General features: G+C 43.4%; 1 protein-coding gene and 1 long non-coding RNA gene across 3 annotated transcripts in view; one reads left to right on the top strand and one right to left on the bottom strand.

Moving 5' to 3' along the window:
- The window catches only part of PENK (proenkephalin), a 39,057-nt gene extending 20,212 nt beyond the window's left edge, over positions 1-18,845 (top strand). For both annotated transcript variants that reach the window (XM_069220208.1, XM_069220209.1), the window contains exon 3: positions 17,903-18,845. In XM_069220208.1, the coding sequence (XP_069076309.1) occupies positions 17,903-18,553 (651 nt within the window). In that variant the 3' untranslated portion in view covers positions 18,554-18,845. The remainder of the gene's footprint in view (positions 1-17,902) is intronic.
- Positions 1-23,697, bottom strand: part of LOC138273742 (uncharacterized) — a 66,640-nt gene that overhangs the window by 27,470 nt on the left and 15,473 nt on the right. The gene's annotated exons all lie outside the window — the stretch shown is intronic.

Here is a 23,697-nt window from a genome sequence, read left to right as displayed (position 1 = left end):
ACTGCGCCCTCAAGTGAAGAGGAAGCGGAAAAGAAAGTGACCCTATGTCACTGCCCTGCAACGGGCCAGAGACTCAGCAAGGAGTGTCCTCCCCCACACTGCCTCAAGACGGAGTCGGCAGAGACTCGCAAGAGGAGAGTCACACAAGGAGTGTCCTCCCCCACACTGCCTCAAGACGGAGTCGGCAGTGACTCACAACAGGCAAGAGGAGAGTTGCACACCCCAAATGGCACGATGCCACCCAGCAACACTGAGAAACGCCTAGTCCTTGGACAGGAGAGGACAGGACCTTCTAAAGGTCCACACAACAAAGGAGAAGAAAGTGTGGCGCAGCACTACGCTATGAAGAAGGAAGAAAGGAGAGTGTGTGACATCACCTGTCACACTGCAGCACCTGACGACCACAGAAGAACAAGAACGGAAGATCAACAGGGTGGAGAGATGGAGGACTCAAACAAAGGAAGAGTGCACCCACAGACAAGACAGCCACCGGGGTGCGGTGACGTCACTGGAGACAGCTCGGCGGGAGTGCCAAAATGTAAGACGCCATGCGCGAACCGCGTACTTACCCCACACGTCAAAGGTAACCATCCAAGCCACCTGTCATCGGCTGCTTGAAACAGATGGCACCATTGCTAGCATCTGCACATGCGCAAGAGAAAGATTGCACTCGCTATGATGAAGTTACTCCCATCACCCTTACTCCAGCAACATCACTTGTCATCTAGGTCTCCAAATGGCAAACATCATCATTGCCATGTGCATCAAGGTATCCATCAAAGGAGCAGTTAAACAACTAGACTGGAGTCCTACACCTCTGCTTTAACCCCTTCGCTGCCAGGCCTTTTCCCCCTCCTGTGCCAGGCCTTTTTTTGCCTATTTGGGGCAGTTCGCGCTTAGGCCCTCATAACTTTTTGTTCACATAAGCTAACCAAGCCAAATTTGCGTCCTTTTTTTCCAACATCCTAGGGATTCTAGAGGTACCCAGACTTTGTGGGTTCCCTTGAAGGAGGCCAAGAAATTGGCCAAAATACAGTGAAAATTTCGTTTTTTTAAAAAAAAAATGGAAAAAGTGGCTGCAGAAGAAGGCTTGTGGATTTCCCCCCGAAAATGGCATCAACAAAGGGTTTGTAGTGCTAAACTCAGCAGCTTCCTAGCTTTCAGGAACAGGCAGACTTGAATCAGAAAATCCAATTTTTCAACACAATTTTGGCATTTTACTGGGGCATACCCCATTTTTGCAATTTTTTGTGCTTTCAGCCTCCTTCCAGTCAGTGACAGGAATGGGCATGAAACCAATGCTGGATCCCAGAAACCTAACCATTTCTGAAAAGTAGACAAAATTCTGAATTCAGCAAGGGGTCATTTGTGTAGATCCTACAAGGGTTTCCTACAGAAAATAACAGCTGAAAAAGAAAAATATTGAAATTGAGGTGAAAAAAACATCAATTTTTCTCTATGTTTTACTCTGTAACTTTTCCCTGCAATGTCAGATTATGGAAAGCAATATACCGTTACGTCTGCTGGACTCCTCTGGTTGCGGGGATATATAGGGCTTGTAGGTTCATCAAGAACCCGAGGAACCCAGAGCCAATAAATGAGCTGCACCCTGCAGTGCGTTTTCATTCTATACCGGGTATACAGCAATTCATTTGCTGAAATATAAAGAGTAAAAAATTGCTATCAAGAAAACCTTTGCATTTCCAAAAAGGGCATAAGATAAGGTGCTGAGGAGCAGTGGTTATTTGCACATCTCTGAATTCCGGGGTGACCATACAAGCATGTGAATTATAGGGAATTTCTCAAATAGATGTCTTTTTTACACACTCTCCTATATTTGGAAGGAAAAAATGTAGAGAAAGACAAGGGGCAATAGCACTTGTTTTGCTAATCTATGTTACCCCAAGTCTCCCGATAAAAATGATACCTCACTTGCGTGGGTAGGCCTAGCGCCCGCGACAGGAAACGCCCCAAAGCGCAACGTGGACACATCGACAATTTTGGGAGAAAACAGAGGTGTTTTTTGCGAAGTGCCTACCTGTAGATTTTGGCCTCTAGCTCAGCCAGCACCTAGGGAAACCTACCAAACCTGTGCATTTCTGAAAACTAGAGACCTAGGGGAATCCAAGGAGGGGTGACTTGCGGGGCTCGGACCAGGTTCTGTTACCCAGAATCCTTTGCAAACCTCAACATTTGGCTAAAAAAACACATGTCCCTCACATTTCTGTGGCAGAAAGTTCTGGAATCTGAGAGGAGCTACAAATTTCCTTCCACCCAGCGTTCCCCCAAGTCTCCCGATAAAAATGATACCTCACTTGCGTGGGTAGGCCTAGCGCCGGCGACAGGAAACACCCCAAAGCGCAACGTGGACACATCCTAAATTTTGGAAAAAAACAGAGGTGTTTTTTGCGAAGTGCCTACCTGTAGATTTTGGCCTCTAGCTCAGCCGGCACCTAGGGAAACCTACCAAACCTGTGCATTTCTGAAAACTAGAGACCTAGGGGAATCCTAGGAGGGGTGACTTGCGGGGCTCGGACCAGGTTCTGTTACCCAGAATCCTTTGCAACCCTCAAAATTTGGCTAAAAAAACACATGTCCCTCACATTTCTGTGGCAGAAAGTTCTGGAATCTGAGAGGAGCTACAAATTTCCTTCCACCCAGCGTTCCCCCAAGTCTCCCGATAAAAATGATACCTCACTTGCATGGGTAGGCCTAGCGCCGGCGACAGGAAACACCCCAAAGCGCAACGTGGACACATCCTAAATTTTGGAAAAAAACAGAGGTGTTTTTTGCGAAGTGCCTACCTGTAGATTTTGGCCTCTAGCTCAGCCGGCACCTAGGGAAACCTACCAAACCTGTGCATTTCTGAAAACTAGAGACCTAGGGGAATCCAAGGAGGGGTGACTTGCGGGGCTCGGACCAGGTTCTGTTACCCAGAATCCTTTGCAAACCTCAACATTTGGCTAAAAAAACACATGTCCCTCACATTTCTGTGGCAGAAAGTTCTGGAATCTGAGAGGAGCTACAAATTTCCTTCCACCCAGCGTTCCCCCAAGTCTCCCGATAAAAATGATACCTCACTTGCGTGGGTAGGCCTAGCGCCGGCGACAGGAAACACCCCAAAGCGCAACGTGGACACATCCTAAATTTTGGAAAAAAACAGAGGTGTTTTTTGCGAAGTGCCTACCTGTAGATTTTGGCCTCTAGCTCAGCCGGCACCTAGGGAAACCTACCAAACCTGTGCATTTCTGAAAACTAGAGACCTAGGGGAATCCAAGGAGGGGTGACTTGCGGGGCTCGGACCAGGTTCTGTTACCCAGAATCCTTTGCAAACCTCAAAATTTGGCTAAAAAAACACATGTCCCTCACATTTCTGTGGCAGAAAGTTCTGGAATCTGAGAGGAGCTACAAATTTCCTTCCACCCAGCGTTCCCCCAAGTCTCCCGATAAAAATGATACCTCACTTGCGTGGGTAGGCCTAGCGCCGGCGACAGGAAACACCCCAAAGCGCAACGTGGACACATCCTAAATTTTGGAAAAAAACAGAGGTGTTTTTTGCGAAGTGCCTACCTGTAGATTTTGGCCTCTAGCTCAGCCGGCACCTAGGGAAACCTACCAAACCTGTGCATTTCTGAAAACTAGAGACCTAGGGGAATCCAAGGAGGGGTGACTTGCGGGGCTCGGACCAGGTTCTGTTACCCAGAATCCTTTGCAAACCTCAAAATTTGGCTAAAAAAACACATGTCCCTCACATTTCTGTGGCAGAAAGTTCTGGAATCTGAGAGGAGCTACAAATTTCCTTCTACCCAGCGTTCCCCCAAGTCTCCCAATAAAAATGATACCTCACTTGTGTGGGTAGGACTAGCGCCCACGAAAGGAAAGGGCCCAAAACACAACGTGGACACATCACATTTTTTTATAAAAAGCAGTGCCTACCTGTGGATTTTGGCCTGTAGCTCAGCCGACACCTGTGGAAACCTAGCAAACCAGTGCATTTTTGAAAACTAGAAACCCAGGGGAATCCAAGATGGGGTGACTTGCGGGGCTCTGACCAGGTTATGTTACCCAGAATCCTTTGCAAACATCAAAATTTGGCCCAAAAAACACTTTTTCCTCTCATTTCGGTGACAGAAAGTTCTGGAATCTGAGAGGAGCCACAAATTTCCTTCCACCCAGCGTTCCCCTAAGTCTCTCGATAAAAATGGTACATCACTTCTGTGGGTAGGCCTAGCGCCCACAAAAGGAAATGGCCCAAAACACAACGTGGACACAACATATTTTTTCACAGAAAACAGAGGTGTTTTTTGCAAGGTGCCTACCTGTGGTGTTTGGCCTGTAGCTCAGCCGGCCCCAGGGGGGGGGGCAGAAATGCCCTAAAATAAATTTGCCCCCCCAACCCCCACCCTCCTCCGCCAGGAGCGACCCTTGCCTACGGGGTCGCTCCCCCTGCGTGACATTGGCACCAAAAAACAAATCCCCGGTGCCTAGTGGTTTCTGCCCCCTTGGGGGCAGGTTGACCTAAACTCTGCCAATCTGCCCCCAAGGGGGGCAGAAATGGCCTAAATACAATTTGTCCCCCAGGGGAGCGACTTTTGCCTGATGGGTCGCTCCCCATCTCTAAAAAAAAAAAAACAAAGAAAAAAAAGAACAATTCCCCTGGTGCCTAGAGGTTTCTGCCCCCCCCGGGGGCAGATCGGCCTAATAATAGGCCGATCTGCCCCCCGGGGGGGCAGAAATGGCCTAAAATAAATTTGCCCCCCCAACACCCACCCCCCCCGGGAGCGACCCTTGCCTACGGGGTCGCTCCCCCTGCGTGACATTGGCGCCAAAAAACAAATCCCCGGTGCCTAGTGGTTTCTGCCCCCTTGGGGGCAGATTGACCTAAAATTGGCCAATCTGCCCCCAGGGGGGCAGAAATGGTCTAAATACAATTTGCCCCCCAGGGGAGCGACCCTTGCCTGATGGGTCGCTCCCCATCTCTAAAAAAAGAAACAACAAAAAAAAAACACAAAAAAAAAAATTGCCCTGGCGTCTAGAGGGTTCTGCCCCCCCTGGGGGCAGTTCGGCCTAATAATAGGCCGATCTGTCCCCCGGGGGGGCAGAAATGGCCTGAAATAAATTTGCCCCCCCAACCCCCACCCCCCCCGGGAGCGACCCTTGCCTACGGGGTCGCTCCCCCTGCGTGACATTGGCGCCAAAAAACAAATCCCCGGTGCCTAGTGGTTTCTGCCCCCTTGGGGGCAGATTGACCTAAAATCGGCCAATCTGCCCCCAGGGGGGCAGAAATGGTCTAAATACAATTTGCCCCCCAGGGGAGCGACCCTTGCCTGATGGGTCGCTCCCCATCTCTAAAAAAAAAAAGAAAGAACAAAAAAAAAAAACACAAAAAAAAAAATTGCCCTGGCGCCTAGAGGTTTCTTCCCCCCCTGGGGGCAGATCGGCCTAATAATAGGCCGATCTGCCCCCAGGGGGGGCAGAAATGGCCTAAAATAAATTGCCCTCCCCCCCAGGGAGCGACCCTTGCCTAAGGGGTCGCTCCCTTTGCGTGAAATTCACGCAAAGAAAAAACTCCCTGGTGTCTAGTGGTTTCTACCCCCCTTGGGGGCAGATTGGCCTCATCAAAATAGGCCAATCTGCCCCCAAGGGGGGCAGAAATGGGCAAAATATAATTTTCCCCCAAGGGGAGCGACCCTTGCCTAAGGGGTCGCTCCCCACCAAAAAAAAAAAATAAGAAAAAAATGGTCCCTGGTGCCTAGAGGTTTCTGCCCCCCCTGGGGGCAGATCGGCCTAATAGTAGGCCGATCTGCCCCCAGGGGGGGGCAGAAAAGGCCTTCCCGAAAATATGCCCCCCCTGGGAGCGACCCTTGCCCAAGGGGTCGCTCCCTTTTGTCAATAACAATAAAAATTAAAAAAAATCCCTGGTGTCTAGTGGTTTCTACCCCCCTTGGGGGCAGATTGGACTCATCAAAATAGGCCAATCTGCCCCCAATGGGGGCAGAAATGGCCAAAATATAATTTTCCCCCAAGGGGAGCGACCCTTGCCTAAGGGGTCGCTCCCCACCTCAATAAAAAAAAATGAAACAAAAAAAAAAAAAAAAATGGTCCCTGGTGCCTAGAGGTTTCTGCCCCCCCCCTGGGGGCAGAAAAGGCCTTTTCAAAAAAATGCCCCCCCTGGGAGCGACCCTTGCCCAAGGGGTCGCTCCCTTTTGTCAATTTCAAAGAAAAAAAAAAATCCCTGGTGTCTAGTGGGGTTTCAAAAGCCGGATTGCAAGCAATCCGGCTTTTGAAACCCTCGGAGGGACTTCAAAGGGAAGGAAATACTTTTCCTTCCCTTTGAAGCCCCTCCGAGCCTCCCAAGTGATTGAAAAAGAAATGCTTTTGCATTTCTTTTTCAATCGCGCTGGAAGCTGACACATCAGCGCGCGCGCGCTGACGTCACAGGGGGGGGTGGGGGGGGTCGGGGGTGGAAGGGGAAGGTCTTCCCCTTCCATCCCCGACTTGGGGGGGGAAGGGGGTTGCACAGGGGGCGCGCTAGCGCGCCCCCAAGTTCCCCTGTGCCATGGACGAGATGATCTCGTCCAAGGCACAGGGGAACTGTAGCCTTGGACGAGATCATCTCGTCCAAGGCACAGAAGCGGTTAATGCTCTGAAGAACCAGTCAACCAATGACCAACTGCTCGCCCCGTCTGTTTCCTGCTCTCGGTGACAAGAGCAAGTCGTGACCTAGACCCATCTACCCCTGCAATTGCACGAACGACTAGGCAGTGGCTCCTAGGAGGTCTTGCAGCTGCCCTATGTGGCACACAAGCAGCCCCAGCGCAGACCACAAGCAGTCCCGTGACAACCCAGACAAGGGGCCTCTCAAGCTTGAGAGAGGGCTGGACATTGCCCCACCGATGAAGTCAAAGAGACAAACAGGGCTGTGCAATGGAGACTCCCAACAGGTCACAGCACACCAAGACTGCTTTCAGTGAAATCACATGACACCAACTAGACACCCTCCTGGCGACGTGATAGACAATTGCCCTGAGACCGTCTGAAAGACCGCATGCACCTGATCCATGTCGGCAAGCGCCCTGACCATGGAACATCTACCCTTGTGGTTGCACGAATGATTTGACCATGGCTCCTGTCGGAGAGCCTGCAGGGGACGGCAGATGGCCCACACGCAGCCCAGCACAGTCCATGCCAATCCCGTGGCAAACCCATCGAAAAGGCCTCGAGGAAGTTCCATAGTGAAGAATCCAAAACCGAGAGGTGGCCTGGAAGCAGCTCTGCCATCAGAGGGTCAGAACCTACAAAGGCTTCAGAGGAGGACCTCACAACATCCAAGATGTCATCCGTCTTCAAGGGATTGGCCTTCGTGAAGCCAGGATGTCTCGGCAAGCAGATTTCACAGTGGACTCCACCAACGCTCGTGATGCACCCAATTCGGGTGATGCACCCAATTCGAATGACACACCCAATTCGAATGATACGCCCTATTTGATCAAACTGAACTGTAAACACCACCAGCCTCGCCACGAGGGCCCACAGGACTGAAGCACGGTGCATCAGTAGACATTTGTCCAACTATCTGACTGTCAGAGTCCGGATTTCTTCCACACTGTGTTCGTGCCCGGCTGTGACTGGTTAAATCATGGACTCGTGCAGAAGGATCCGGGTGCTCTTAGCTGCACCTGCCCACGGCAATCCTGCGGCCTGCCTTCTCGAGGCCGAGAGACTGATGGTGGTGTTTTTGTTACTGTGTTTTTCTCTTTCAGGTTGGACTTTGTTTTTGTTCCTCAAAGTTTTGGAGGAATGTAGTGTCCTGCTGGACACGTTCTAGTGGTTGGCCAGCCTCTCTGCTGAAGGCTGGCCTCCCCCATACACCCCACACCCACCCAGCACAGGCGTCACCGGTCAGGTGACCCTGGCAATAAAAGGGGCCGGGCGCACGTGCCCAGGGCCAGTTCAAGATACCACCAAACTGTGTCCGTGTCGTATCTTTTGAGTAGCATGGGGGCCTAGGGCCCCAACACAACATATTTCAAGCTTAGCCTCGGAAGCTTAGATCGATTTGTTGACAATTATTTTAGTTGTAGTTGATTCCTCTAGTTGTGGCAGATGGTTTGCATCAATGAATGAAGAGATGGCTTAAGTTGCATTGGGTTATTCTCTATTGAGTGCGTCTTTGAAGATGGCATGTATATTTCAACTGAACATATTCCAGTTTTCTGCAGCTTCTTTTACTAAGGGGATATCCTTGACGCATTGTAGATACATTAAAACTTTAAGGGGAGAGTGTGACGCTGTGTGCAACCCACTTTTAGTACTGTTATCAACAATGAAATATTTGCTTTGATAGACACGTGTACAGCTCATATTTAGTAGATCCAGTTTGTGCATGTCACTACACATTCTCTCGAGTAACTTTCATCTCCTTTTCTGAAAGAGTAATCTTTTATTCTAATCTTATTCAGCTAATAACATTTATCTTTGAGGTTTCAGCTATAAAGTCTCCTCAAATGGTCCATATTTAGCCTTTCCCAAAAATCAGTAATATTATCAATGCATGCTGTTCTAGAAAGGAGTTAGCTTCTATAAAATGTTTAAGGATTGCCTGATTCAATCTATAAACATTGGTTACAAGCACAAATATTTTTGTCACAAAAAGCACACACTGCCATAGTAGCTTCCAGCATTGAAAGCAATGACTCTGTGCAGATGTGCTCTTGTGAAAGACCTGAATCTTGATATCCCTAGTGAAGTTTATCAATGACTGAAGTAGGTTAACTTATTGCCCCTTAAATGACCCAACAAAAGACCAATGGATGACGAGGACTGGCTGAAAGCACCTACAGGTAAGTATATTCTATATGTATAATTTAAGGAAAATCAGAAGGCCTTGGACAATGCCAAACATGAAAGCAATTGATCAAATAACTCTAAAAAAATACAGCAAAATCAGAAGGCCTTGGGCAATGCCAAGCATGAAAAAAATTGATCAAATAACTGCAAAAAACACAGCAATGTTAAGCAAACAATGAAGGAGTGTTTCCCAATCAGGGTATCAGAAAGATATGTTTACTTTAAAATGTGTTAGTAATAACTCTATTCAGAGACACGTTTAGGAATAGTGGAATAAAGTGTGCAGGTTTGTAGTGTTGGATTTAGAAATGTCCAACTCTTGGCCCAACCTATGCTATTTTGTAAAAAAAATTAAGATTTGCCTATCTTTGTCAATTCTTCCTTTAGCACTGTCACTTAAACACACAGTGTAGTATGTGCAGGTGTGAATATTAATAATAGCACTAAACATCCAATACTACATATACATCTTCTAGGAGAGGAAGTAATTAGGATGGGTTGTTACAAGAAAAATTGACACTTGTGAAGGTTAATGAAATGGCAGATATGCATAGCTTAATCAATACCATCAACCCTCATTATTTAACATTTCACTTATTGTTTTAGAATTGGACCTTCTGCAGCAATGTGTGCTTCTATGAGATCTGTATTTTCTGCATGATACTCCTGATGTTTTGCCTTTTGCTGAAACCTATTTTATTGCTGTTTTTAGGCTCTGAACTTTCGGGCATTGCTGTCTAGTGACCAGGGTATGCACTACACCCCTTAAACATGGTTACATGGGCTTATTCCTACTTGCCACATTTAACTTGCCTGTAAATCACTAGTACACGGTGTAAAAGTGCACCCAGAGCCTTACAGTTAAATGCCACCTGTGGACGTCAGCACCTGTTTTGCCATCCACTGCAGTAGTGTGCATACATGGCTAAAAGCCTACCCTGCGTAGCCGGACTGCTGCAGTAACTCAACTGTTAGATCTATAATGTTCACAATTTAACACATATTTGTCTCGTTAAGAAAAATCTTACTCTTGTGTTTGTATTTCGTCCAATTTATCAAAATGACTTCATGTTATACAGTGGATATATTTCTAAAACTTCACTTAAACACATATTGTGTGGTCCCAGCTTCTGTTCTGTCTCACAAAGCCATTGCAAGCATTACTTCGCATGTCCCTTTCATATAATTCATTCTTGACCTTAAGATACACTACCTCACGCCCTAATAACTTTAATTGGGTATTACTGATCTGTGACATGTTCAAAGAGTATTCATGTTGGGTTTTTACAATGCATGCTTCGATAAAACAATGGCCCTCTTCCACAAGAAAGCAAGGCATGAACCTAGAATGGACGCATCTGCCGAAATGTGTAGCCATGTGAGTGGAACCTTGCTACTGACAGACTTCTTCTTCTGTGCCAGAGGGACCACCTGTCCCATTGCTAATGCCAAGGCAGCCCTGCGATTGTGACCAGGTTGGGTGGGGGACAGCTCTTTTCCTCGCTGCACTCCAACTTGTCTGCTATGAAACGTGTCAATGGAAGAGAATAGCCGAACTTGATAGTATTTCTACCTGTTTGGAACCAGGCGAGCATTCTAGTACTTTACAGACTCTGCAGGAAATGATCGATATTCTTCAAACACACCACGAGTCCCTCAACATGTGTGAATGAAAAAATGTCTTTTGGAGTCAGGCGTGGTGAGAAGGGAAACGCAAATGGATTGTTGGACACGATTATCTTTAACTGGTAACATAAACAATTCTTTAAAATATACAGCATACACTTTAGTATTTAAAATGCAAAACCACTGTTTCTTTAGAAGTATTGCACATACTTGAAGATACTAGAAGATAAAGAACATTTTTCTGGATACCCATTTATCTACATTTTACATAGATTTGCATATTAAGTTAACATGACATCACGTTTCAACCTGTGGTGCAGGATGTATTTATTTTTAATTTCTAGTAGCAAGAACATTCGTTGTAAATTACTAAAGTTTATCATTCTAGCGGCACTTAGAATTATGTGTAGCTATAAAATGGAGACTTGGACTGTTTCTTGATTTAAATAATTGGCTCTCTTCACAAGCTGAAATATAAGCATGCAATGAATGGAAATGTAGTGCAGTAGGGCGGAAAAACACTCGCTAGTGTGTGCTAAAACATGCCCTCCCAAGGCTGCTGACTTCCTCGGATACCCTCTGGCTGTTGTCTGAACCTCCCCTTCTCTTGATATCCATACCTTTCATTTAGGGCATTTAACCATGCGAATGCTCCCAGAGGTAAATAATACGTGTGGAATTATACATTCACAAAGCTCCTAAGGTACAGGCTAATCTGTCTAAAGCATATTGTAACCAGACGCTCAGTTACTGCTTACATAGCTAATTGCATTTTTCAGTTTCGTTTTTTCAACAGCAGTAGTTCTCCTAATACAAATTCCTCAACTTCTTAAGTCAAACCATGTGGCCAGGAAAAAAAGTACTTTAATTTGACTAAATTTTCCTTTTGAATGATTCAGCATGCTACCTCTTGAATATAACTGAATAACAGGAAAAAAACAATCACAGATGGAAAGAAGGGTCTTAAACAAATTGCAAAAAACATGTTGTGTAACCTTAATGATTAGGGACCCCGAGTTGCAGAACTGTACATAAAAGTAGTGCTAACTGGGGCTAAGACGCAATTTAATGCCATATTACATATTGGTATCCTGTGCTAATTTGCACTGTTTGCTTTTGTGGTGGTTATGTCTGTTTTATAGCAGCAACAATCATTGCATTTGGAATCGTAGACAACATATGAACACTGATTGCCTCTGTCTCCAAAAACCCTAACCATTGCAATAACTGAAGCATCAAACATGTACCTGCCTTGACTAAACAGCACCTTAGTGTGAATTAGCACCACATAGGATGTTTGTCAAGCAACCATGTAAACAAAGTCAGCCAGTCTGGTCAAATACGTGCTAAATACCCTTTCACTTAGTGGAGTACAGAACCTTCTACCAAGGGACAGAAAGAGGTTAGCAACACTTTCAGGACCAATAAGGTAATTACTGGAATATAATTGCAGGTCTGACACGTTAATCTTGGAATCCATTTTTCTCATACTGGCTGCCATTAAATTACCCCATGACCTGACTAGCCACACCGATCCCTTCATCATGATTAGGTCTAATTTACACCCGGAAATTCCAAAGTCTGTCAGAAGTCAGGCTTACAGAAAACATCTTTGTGAATCGGACATAAAGGGAAGGTTTTCTTTTCACAAAAGAAACTACAATGCACTTCGTATCTGTCCTTATAAGAACCTGTGGCATAAGAGACAAACGTTTCTTATGTTGTTAAAATGAAGTAAACGTTTCCTTATAAATCTCCCGTCATTGCTGAGGCAGCAGCAAGTTAACAGTAAAAGAGGGCAGTAGTTACCCCAAACGTTGCACACACTCAATAGTTCATGACCTCTCGCCCTGAAATGGAATTCTCTATCTTAATCGGAAATTCACAAGGAATGCAGAAAGGAGGAGGGGCAGGTAGACTGGCATAATTAACTCGTAATTTCCCTAAACGATTGCGTGGTTGCTGGGAAGTAGATTTTGAAGTTTAATGTGATGCAAGGAGATAGGACAAGACCCAGATGTGTTACGTAATGCCTGGTCAAATGCTTGTTTCCAGGATCAGTAGCCTGCCATCAATGTTCAATAAACCTCTAGTATCACCCTAAAGTTTACAGAAAGTCCCTGCTGACACGTTAGATATAAATAAAGTGAGGGCTCACAAGGAATTAGCTTATGTCATTTTTGAGGGATGACGTTGGCTCAAAGAATGTTCTGCTGATCAGAATGTGTTTCTTTCTTTGAAAGGAAAAACACATAAACATTTTATGGTTAAAATACAGAATATTTGAAAGTGGTTGGCCGCAAAAACTGGTTGTTGAATAAATAACCTAGAACTCAAAAGGGGAAGTGAAAGTCATGGCTCAGTTATTGATTATGGTTAGATGGCACACTTGGTGAGGGAGGTTCAGTAATCCCAAGTTGTAGAGTAGAGGAAAGAAGAAATTGTAGGATCAAAAAAAGCTTAATAGAGAACAAACAAATTCCAATAGATTTACCAACATTAAATTGTAGAGGCAACGTTAGAGATGACTAGCGACTACTGTTGTGTGTCAATGTTAATGTAAAGGCTGGGGTGAAGCTGGATGCCATGTAAAAACGGTGGTGCATAGCATACATAGATAAACATTTTCATTGGACGGGCTGTGTAGCATCAATATACCGTCAGATCCAATGGCCTTACAATATAAAGGCAAGAGACACCTTTCTAATAGGTGTGGTACACACTTGTGCCTAAACCCACACAACATGCAAGACCTCAGTCATACACAGGTTTCCATAGTATGGGGGAGGGAGGCTGAAAGCAAAAGAGCTGCTACCCGTCCTCCTTGCATAAGCAAGCATGCATCCAGCAGTATTTGTTGGTTCCCATTATTCAGAAAGGTGAAGTAGCACAGACTTGCTTATGTAACAAGGCTCTTCGTCCTCCACCCACATGGGTGATGTGATTATATATCAGAGGACTTTTAGCACTTAAGGCCAGATGTATCAAAGGGTTTAACCCATTCTGTGTCAATGGGAAAATGTGTTCGTACATATGGCCCTTAGTCTCTGAAATGCATTTTAACGTTCAACACTTAAGGTGTTCCGATGAAAAAATATATATTGTTGGAGCTTTACAAGAGCATGGAAAGACAGAACTCAGCAATGTTGACTCCTGTCCACCTCGCATATTTCCCTCTCCAGCTCTGTAACTGCTAAGTCAAGGCATTGGGGAAAAAGATTGTATGGGACCACAGTTTTGAGTCCATGTCTCTGTAAATTAGTGTAACACTCAAGAATGTGCTTGACACTACTGGCTTTCCACTTTCCTGAGCTAGTAAGCAAGTTCTGCACTTCGGGCAATGGTGTGTGTAATCATTGGACAATCAAGTGCTTTAAGAGAATTCTGTCTGGTGCAAAATGCAGTTACTTCTTGCACATGCACACACGCCTCATATTTCTATAATTATTTCACCTTGGCCTCATTTCTGATTTTTTTCTTCCCTCTCCTTCTCAGGCCATCCTTTTGACAACAAATCAGCAATATCTGCATAAGGTTAAGAAGAGAATGTAAGAAACTATACCTAACTCATAAGCTTTCTACCTTGCTCTCCCGAGATAGATCCTTTATTTCTAAAAATAAGTACTGATAGTAGTGCAAATGAACGCAAGCGATAGATCAAAGCATGTCACCTTATCGTTCTGTCACTTATGATCGTCTGGCTTCCTGAGCAAAGTTGTTCCTTGGCTAGATCACATTCTGAAATGATCCAAGTTGTTCCTACTTATGCAACACCTGTAGAAAATCTTGCACACATAGAATACATATTAACAATTTCATCAAGGCACAAACCAGAATGCTTTTGAACTTGTGGGACCCACAACGGAGCGCTTCACTCAGCATGGCTACTTACAAGGAGAACACAAAATTGGACATTTTCATGAAAGCTTTCCTCATCTTCCTCACCCACACATATGCTGCTCACCCTCAGCATGAGAACTAGGGATGGATCATTGATTGAGAGGGTTCAGAGAAGTGGCCGCAGGTCATCATGTGTTTTTTTAGATATCACAATAAAGCACACTAAAATAAAACCATCCACCTCTTCTACCTCCTGTTGGTACATAAGGATTTCCTGCCTATCCTGTTCACTTAAATGTGTGTCTGTCCAAGCTAACACCATGCACTGCCACAGCACTGTGGTGTACAATGCCCCCCACCAATGAATGACCATTGTATATGGCCTTGACCTTGAAAAGGTATACTTTGTGACAAACAGAACTAACCTCCTGATGACCAGCATTTTAGATTACAACACATACATGTATAATTCTATTAGGAAATATGACCGATGTTAAATCTCACCTAGGTAGTAAATAATAGTTTTTTTACAGCACCGAAAATGCACTTTCCTCATAATGCAAAAGTGAGATTAAAGTTGTGACCCTTAACTTCTCTACAAGAGAAGGCCCCACTCTAAGGTACCTGGTCTTAATTGGGTTTGTTTCATCAGACACGATTCAGCGCAGCCTTTTTAAGACGTGACCCAAATGAGAAGAGCCTACGGTGTCTTATTATGTAGCCCTCAAAGAGAATACAAATCATGTTGATTATAAGTGCAATGTGCAGCACTGTATTTTCATCTTATTCCATGTGCCGAAAACCAGGATCATTAAAGAGGAACCGCCCCTTCGGGCGCATTTTATCTTTTCATGCGGTTTGATCTATAATGAAGTGGAAAGGCGAGTGCTGCCTTTGCCGGGTGCAACTTCACTTGCTGACCCTGTGTTACACCTCTGATTTTTCAAAAGCTTCTTTAATCTGCCTTAATGTTTCCCAAACTGTGCGAAACTCTGCATTCATCCTGAAGGTAGCAGCGCTGTGCTAGACCAGGCAGCAGTGTAAATCTTTTTCATTTCTTCTCTCATTGTCACTAGCTATAGACATGGAGAAAGGAAAGTAACGTGGCAGGCCTTGCGCCATTTTAACTCGGACGAGCGATACTCGAACCTAACTGGGAATGGTTCATTCTGTGGGTAATAAGAAAGTGTGTAGTCACACTATCGTGTACCTAGGGTCAGTGAACTTTTGTGATTTTGTGTCTGTAGTTTTCTGCCTACTTATGGATTCCCTGCGTTTGCCACATATCACACAAGCTGTTGCATAAACTACAGATTTCAACCAAAAATGGGCCTTTAAATCAAACAGATTAAAAGCTACAAAGTAAAACAAGACACACGTGCTGCAAAGCAGAGGCCGTCGCTGCAAAAGGTAATGGTCACCCTTCACTGAATGGTTACTGTGTTTAGGTATTATACTGTTAGTAAGGAGGTGCAACATTTGCTAAGGCAGTCTTCATAGACCTCTTTGAAGAAATGTGGAAGGGTTTTTTCCAGCAAGAAAACATCATCACATATTTAAGTATAACTAGAACAAGGGGGAAAGAGTAGTTTCTTCTTTGTCATACATTTTTTTCCCCATTATTCGTGGAAAGTCATGTCATACTGCAGGCACTGTGCTCAATGTAAACATTTTATGAAGAAAGCAAGCAGTGTTCAGAAAAATCCCAAACATTTGACGTCTCGTTTTTAATGTCTGATGCCATGAAGCTCACAGTGCCTCCCTGTGGGAGGCTTATTTAAACATTTTTAATGTTCAGTGTTATTCTTCAGGTCTGTTTATTGATGGAAAGAGGTGCTTCTGCAGGCCCAATGTGAGAGTACAATGTAAATAAAAACCTAAAACCAGTTCTAAATCTTATCTGGGCACAAGGCATAAACAGGCTCACCTTTTATTACAAGAAGTATGCACAGGTAGGCTACTTTTCTGGTGAGTGCAGCATTGTATATTTAAAAAGAAACATTTTACTCAGGGACTTGAAAGAACAATGTTAATACAAATATAGTAATGAGACTCTATGTCCAACAACATTATTATTTGTTAGAGAATAAAAATTTTAATAGAGACCTGGTAAACCTGTAAATATTTATTTGTTGGGAAATATTTGTATTATTCTATAGCTCTAGGGTTAATTTTTTATCAAAATATGTTAAATTGGCAATAAAGCCACATAATACTACACCAAGATGTGTTGCATAAAGCTGCATAATTTGTATTTTCTTGCCGGAAAATGTAGTCAGTGCTGATGCATAATTTGTCTGTCCATTGCTGCATATTTCGGCAAGGTCAATTACCTTCATAAGGAAATTGCCAGACCACATGTCAACCGGGTCCTGGTTTTGCAGTGCCCCGCCTCCCTGGGTTTTAAGAAGTCACTACACAGTATCCTGGACACTAGCCTCATGCCAGAGCCTCACTGTCCGTAAATTACGAAGGCACCACAGTAGAAACGAGCAAGGGCACCTTTTTCTTTAGAAGTGGGGGTGTTATTGGAGGGATGGGCAAGCTAATGGCTGAATAGGTCCTCATGGATGCCAGGAATCTCATTGGCTAATGTTTTGAGGTGTGCCCACATTGTTTCCAATACGGTATTTTCTAAAAAACGATATACTCTACCAGTAAGTGCAAAGCACAATAAAGCAGTGGCAAGATCATTTCTAAAAACGTAACAACAATCCTATGTCTTCGCCAGACCATAGTGTGTAAAGCTTACAAACCCCTGCAGATCTGTAGCTGAAATAGACTTGTTCCATGTAGTGCCGATTTTCAATTATTTAGTCGACGCCTAGGATGCCATTGGTATATCATAAAACAGTGACTCTGTAATTAAGAGGTTTATTTATGCTTATGGGGAACTTACATTGTCCCCAATACCTTGTTCAACACCAACTTTTGTGAATCCTTATGGGAAAGTAGGTGTTACCAAAATTAATGTGAAAACAACAATAAAAACTGACCTGAATTAAGTGTGTAATTGTGAGTGAAGACGTTGACTTATGGAGGGTGTTCTTCAGTACTGTGATAATTATTTGCAACTCTTACAATAAAAAATTGTAACTTAAGATGGACTTTGTACTGTAATTTGTGTGCATCGTTTGCACACCATTTCATATTACTCTTAATAAATGTAAAGTACACGGTGAGTAACAGAACCCAGTGTTCTGCTCCTACTCTATGAGTGTGATTTAGATATCGGCAGACAGGTTACTCCATCACAGTGGTGATGGATATCACATCCTCCATAATATAAGTCTTATTATTTCCTATGGGATTTATATTTGGCCGAACGGGATATCCGTCACCATACCACGAAACCTACATCAAGCCCTATGTGTTTTGGCATCTGCATTTTGCATTTGCATTTAAAATAGTACCATGGCAAGATTTGGGCTAGTATTTTTGTTGGTGAATGTATTTATGCACACTGCAAAATGTATATTTAAGATATGAAGCATATAAGGGGCAAGCCAGTGTCTTGAGGAATTGTTTGTGCATTCCAAGAATGTATAGAAACCATCCTTAAAAGATGTCATATTTCTCTTCTTAGGCGTGTACGCTGGAATGTGAAGGTAAATTACCATCGTCCAAAGCCTGGGACACATGTAAGGAGTTGCTGCAACTCATTAAATTGGACGTTGTGCAACAAGAAGGAGAGAATGACCAAGACATGGATGCAAATCACCTACTCGCCAAGAAATATGGTGGATTCATGAAACGATATGGTGGATTCATGAAGAAGATGGATGAGCTTTACCGCGTGGAACCTGAAGAGGAAAACAATGGTGAGATCTTGACCAAGCGGTATGGAGGCTTCATGAAGAAGGACTCTGATGGCGAAGCTGCAGATCTTCTGAGGGAGCTGCTTGGCACCGGCATTGGGGATAATCCCGAGGCTGGGCATTATCGAGACAGCGCCAATGAAAGCCAGGGAGAGGTCAGCAAACGATACGGGGGTTTCATGAGAGGAGTTAGGAGAAGCTCAGAGATGGAAGAGGGAGCCAAGGAGCTGCACAAAAGATATGGAGGTTTCATGCGCAGAGTGGGAAGGCCAGAATGGTGGCTGGACTATCAAAAAAGATATGGGGGATTCATGAGGCGCTCCACTGATTCTTCTGTGCCCTCAGAGGAAGAAGCAGAGAGCTATTCCAAAGAGATCCCAGAAATGGAGAAGAGATATGGTGGATTTATGAGATACTAAAGCCCACCCTATTTCCATTCTGAAAGACTGCCTCATTGATCATACTTTATTGTAACGTGTTGCTTGCACTGTACAGTTTTTTACTGTCCTAGTTAAAAAATGCAACATGCAATCTGTCATTTCAGGTTCTGTGTTACTTAAGTCGACCTAACTTCTGTTTTAGTCATATATATTTGCGTCTTGATTGTAGTTCTTATGCTAAAACTATTTTTGTTACCTTCTTTTTATTTTAAAAAGACAGCACATCTCTTAAAGCTTATTGTATATATAATAAAAAATTCATCTAACTGCACCCTGCCTTTCAAGTTTCCGTTCTTCATTAGAATCATGCTCTGACACTAGTTAATCAGTTATTAATATACAATTTATCATCTTTCTGAGCATGAAACAGTTATCGTAACCTATAACCCTCTTCCCACTTGTTACAAACGATGCTTGAGGCATGCTCACGCTTCAGAGACAGACATGTCACTATCCAAGCAAAAAATCTCCACTTCTATCTCTTTTAAAACTACCCACTCACTCTTCAGTCAGGCACCAAGCAAGAACGAAAGTTACCCACCATACTCCTATTTTGTCTCTTTCCATTCAACAACAAATGCCTTGTGCCATGTGTTTGTGGAAAATCTGCTTCCAGTTTTAGTCCCAGCTGATTGAGGGTGAAGATATAGTCTGAACCCAGAAAATTAAAAAAGCAATGGGTGGAATGCTTGAATTCATCTCAGCTGTTGGTACTTCAACAGGACCGCATTCCAGTTTATTAATAATATTCTGTACCTTGTGTGGGCCTAGAGCAGAGGTCTTCAATCTATGGGTGGTGACCCCTGGTGTGGGGGGGGCTGGAGTCCTGAGCACAGCGGTGCACATTCCCCCAGCCTCACTTCCTCAGATATTTAAAATGCCTCAGCTGAACTTTGGTTTATTGAGTCTCCTATGCTGTGATAGGAAGCAAAACAGAAATCCTTCATGTCAGGTTGCCCGCTTCCTGAATGAAATGCAAATGTGTGCTACCAGCTGATCTGTAAATGTAAAGGTTAATCTGTAACCGTAAAGGATGCTGGCTCTAGCTTTAAACGACCCAGTCACTCAAAGCTTTGTGATGACAACCATTTATTCTTTTTGAGTGGTAGTGGAAAGAGTTAACAACTAGGTTGTGAACTGTGTGCTTTTAATGTTAATTGTATTAACAAAGCGCTTACTTCACCTGGAGGTGTTGAAGGGACAGCTATTAAAAATTAGTATTGCATTCACTTTGGTATTACTTAAATCTACATTTCGGAAGAGCCCTTTTGTCCTAAACCTTTTTGTAGTGGCTTATCTTATACTGTGTGTAATGCAAGTATAAAATAATGACTTATGTATTCACAGTGCTTTCTGCAACAGGCTGACCTCGTGGCACTAAAAATACACAAGTCACTGTTCTCCACTGCACAAACCAAGATTTAATTCTGTTGCTCTCCGGTTACACACAGACCTCTGCAGTGCATTAACTAATAGAGGTTTCATAATGAACTACAGTGCATTTCCCAATGAGTAACACTTTCTTTTATTTATTATTCATTTAAGATCGCTGTTATTTTATATGTAGCTGCCTGACAGTGAAAGGCTTAAAAAAAACTTACAGAATATTTTGGGGCTTATTTATGAGAGGCTTGCACAGCCGGAACATCGTTATTTTTGACGTTCTGGTGGCACAAGCCTCTCATTCATACCTATGAGGCAACACAAAGCCACCCTGCATGGCTTTGCATGGCCTCATAGATATGGAGTAAGGCAATGCAGTGCAAACCTCTATGTTGCCTTACTTTGCGTCAAGGAGGCGTTCAGTGGGCATTTTGGTGGGTTTTCCCAAGCAACACCCATGGATTTTGAAGCTGCCCCAAATTGACAAAATCACGTAAATTGGAGCAGTGCCAAAACCTTGCGCCTCCCCAGAGCAAGTGTAATTAGGAAAAATGTTTTAATTTCTCCTCGATTCTTCCCTCTTTCCATGCGTGTTGCATTCTGTCACACATATAGAAAGAGGAAAATGCCTGCCTTTTGGGATTGTTTTTGTGCAAGAAGGTAGCCATTCCTGCACAAAAACAATCCGGCCTTCGTTAGCGCTAGGCATCAATTTGTGCACCAGCACAGGGGGAAAGGACGGGAATGCACTGTATTTCATAAATACAGTCCCTTCTTGCCCTTTTATATTGGTGTAGGGCAGTGTAGCAAGAATATTTGTGGCACTGCCCTATGCTAATTCCTCATAAATGAGGACCTTAGCTTTTAGCCACACCCTTGCCCTTTGGCTTGCTAAACACTGTTTAATATTATTTCCTTATGGTAAAAATTATTTGCTGTGGGAATTGGGGACGTTTATGATTGTAGATGATGAAGAGTACCAGGTTCTAGAAATTTTTGTCAGGAAGGAGTCCTTACATCTAAAAATTTTTGAGAGGGGGTCCCAGCATCAAAAAGTTTGAAGACCTCTGAGCTAGAGGGATGTATTCAGGGTTTGCAGTTTACTTTCTGAACATAATTTTCTGGAGATATTCGGGCAAGGGGTTTCGTGCACATATTAGCAAAACAAAATCGGTCCTCTGAAAGACAGTCTAGTGTATGGAAAGTAATGGAATGAGCATGACAGCTCACAGTCACTGGATGAGAAGATAATGTGCAGCAACTGATTTTCCTCTAATGTTCATTTTTGCCGAGGGGAGTTGTGCATCCTCCTCTGTCTCCCACACATGGGACATTGCAACCCCATGCACACTTTCAGGCTGTCAGAGCGACAAACTGCCAAAGGACAGAAAGTTGTTTGGGACAGCAGGCTGTTCCCACTTTACTGATCAAGCACGTGTGCAAGTCAGGCGGAAGTGCCTGACTCCGCATTTTGGACAGGTTTGCAAGAGCTATTAAAGTATGCAATACTCTTGTTTTTGTACGCAACGCATGGCACTGAGCCTGAATTGGACCTTCTGATGGTTCAGGCATGGCAAGGGTAAAGCCAAAGAGCAAGGGTGAAAACAAGGGCATGAGGATGGGGTTGGACAATGGCGCAGAGACCTTTTCCTCTTCTGAATAATGCATGAATCTTATCACCACAACCATACTAATGGAGGCTCTGTTTCGGTGTTTTAGAGTAGTTGTGGTTGTGTTTGTGCCCACAGTTCAACAACAGAAATATGGTACTGAGCAAGAAACTATGAGTTTTGTTTAGAGTTTAGCGGGTGCTCGCTGATCCTATTTAGAGTGTTTTAGGCACCTGGGAACTCTAAATAGGGCAAAGGGGGTAGCCACCGTTGTTAGGCAGATGTAAAAGTGTCACTCTTAGCAAGGCCCTGTGTCTTAAATGTCTTAAAAAAAAAGTAAAGTTTGAAGGAAGTGATTTAAGAGGATGTTTTTATCTCCTCTAATACCCCCTCAAGTTCCTTTTCCTTTTCATATGAAGTGGCTATGGATGCATACATGTGGGGCAGGGCAACTTAGAGAAACTGTGGGAAAATCCGGACTTATCATCAGAAGGAACTCCATCAACATACTGCAACATGTTGTCTCGGTAGTATCTGCATCCCACCTTCATTTGATGAAAGAGATACACTTTCAACATTGAAACGTTTGTAGAAGATCATGTCTCGTAAAAACTAATTGGAGAAGGGGATGAATCTTGCCTTCTAGGATTCCATTCAGGTTTACACTTGATGGTAAGCTTGGCAGGTCATGCGTCAACAATTGCAGAGAAAGTTACACCTAAAGAATTAGTGAACATGGGGGTAGAGTATGTGCAGAACAACAATTACTAAGACTCTAAAGCCAAACACCTACACAGATATACCACCCAATCATTGCTGTGAAATATTCATCTGAATGTTCTGTTCACATTGATATGTAATCTTATTACCTGGATAGCCCTTATGCTAATGCCTGGAAGTCTCTAATATAATTATATATTGATTATTCTTTAATGAAGTCCATCTCAAGATGAATATATACAAACATAATGATCTCAGTCAGTCAGTCAGGCTGTATTTTATTTAGAGTACAGTCTATCATTTTCCACCAAATATATAAAAATGCAATTCATTTTCCTAAGGTAAATTTAAAATTGACATACCAGCTTTAACATCTATATAAAGTCTTTTACTGCTGATACAATATTCATATTGCACATACCATCTCTAAAATGTGCATATCCATTCAAATGCAACTGTTAAAGTCTATTTCTTATACTCATTTTTAAAAAAAAGATTGGTCTTAGAGATGTCCTGCATACCAATACTAATAACGCACAGTCTAACAAAATATACATTATATCACATTTTGAAACTAGTTCACATACACATTTCCAAGAGTATTTTTGAATTTGTTTAAATATATTCGAACACAAAAAAAACATATTTAATACAATTCTTATTTTTAATACTGCCAGACTTATCTCGGATTTTAGTATTTTTTTCAGTGTTGTGAAATACCCCATCCAGACACCAGGAATCTCTGACATGCTGTGTTGTGTTGAGTATGAAAACAAGCTAATGAAGTCCATGCTGTTTGGTTGACCTGTCTTCAAGCTTGAACAACACGGCACTAGACAGATTCAGGAGGTTGTATATGCATCTTCCTTATATCGTATTTGATTGATAGTTCCCATCTAAAAAGTATTTGTTCCTCAAATTACAGCTGTGGTTTTATCATAGTATTTAAGATTACCAAGACAGGTTTAAATTGTTTTTTGCCAAAGTCCTTATTACCTTTTAAGTCCTGCCAAAGAAGATAGGGCCAGATGTGCGAAACGTTTTGCATGGCGCAAACAGCGAATTTCGCTGTTTGCGACATGCAAAAAGCACATCGCGATCCTCATTCCCATTTTGCGAGTCGGTAACCTGGTTACCGACTTGCAAAATGGGAATGCGAGTCTCAAATAGGAAGGATTTGCATCGCGATGGAGAATTGCTTTGTGTCCACGAACGCGGTTGCAAAGCAATTCGCAGTTACCACCAGTGTCACACTGGTGGTAACCCATTCGCAAAAGGGAAGGGGTCCCCAGGGGACCCCTTCCCCTTTGTGAATGGCCCTGAAAAAATGAAAATGACACGTTTCATTTTTTCCTTTTGTAAAGCATCTCGTTTTCCTTTAAGGAAAACGGACTGCATTACAAAAAAAAC

This window comes from Pleurodeles waltl, chromosome 2_2 (genome assembly GCF_031143425.1).
Source record: "Pleurodeles waltl isolate 20211129_DDA chromosome 2_2, aPleWal1.hap1.20221129, whole genome shotgun sequence".
In the NCBI taxonomy this organism is placed as follows: Eukaryota; Metazoa; Chordata; class Amphibia; order Caudata; family Salamandridae; genus Pleurodeles; species Pleurodeles waltl.
Note: the sequence above shows the minus strand (reverse complement) of the source record. Positions and strands in the feature narration are given on the sequence as shown.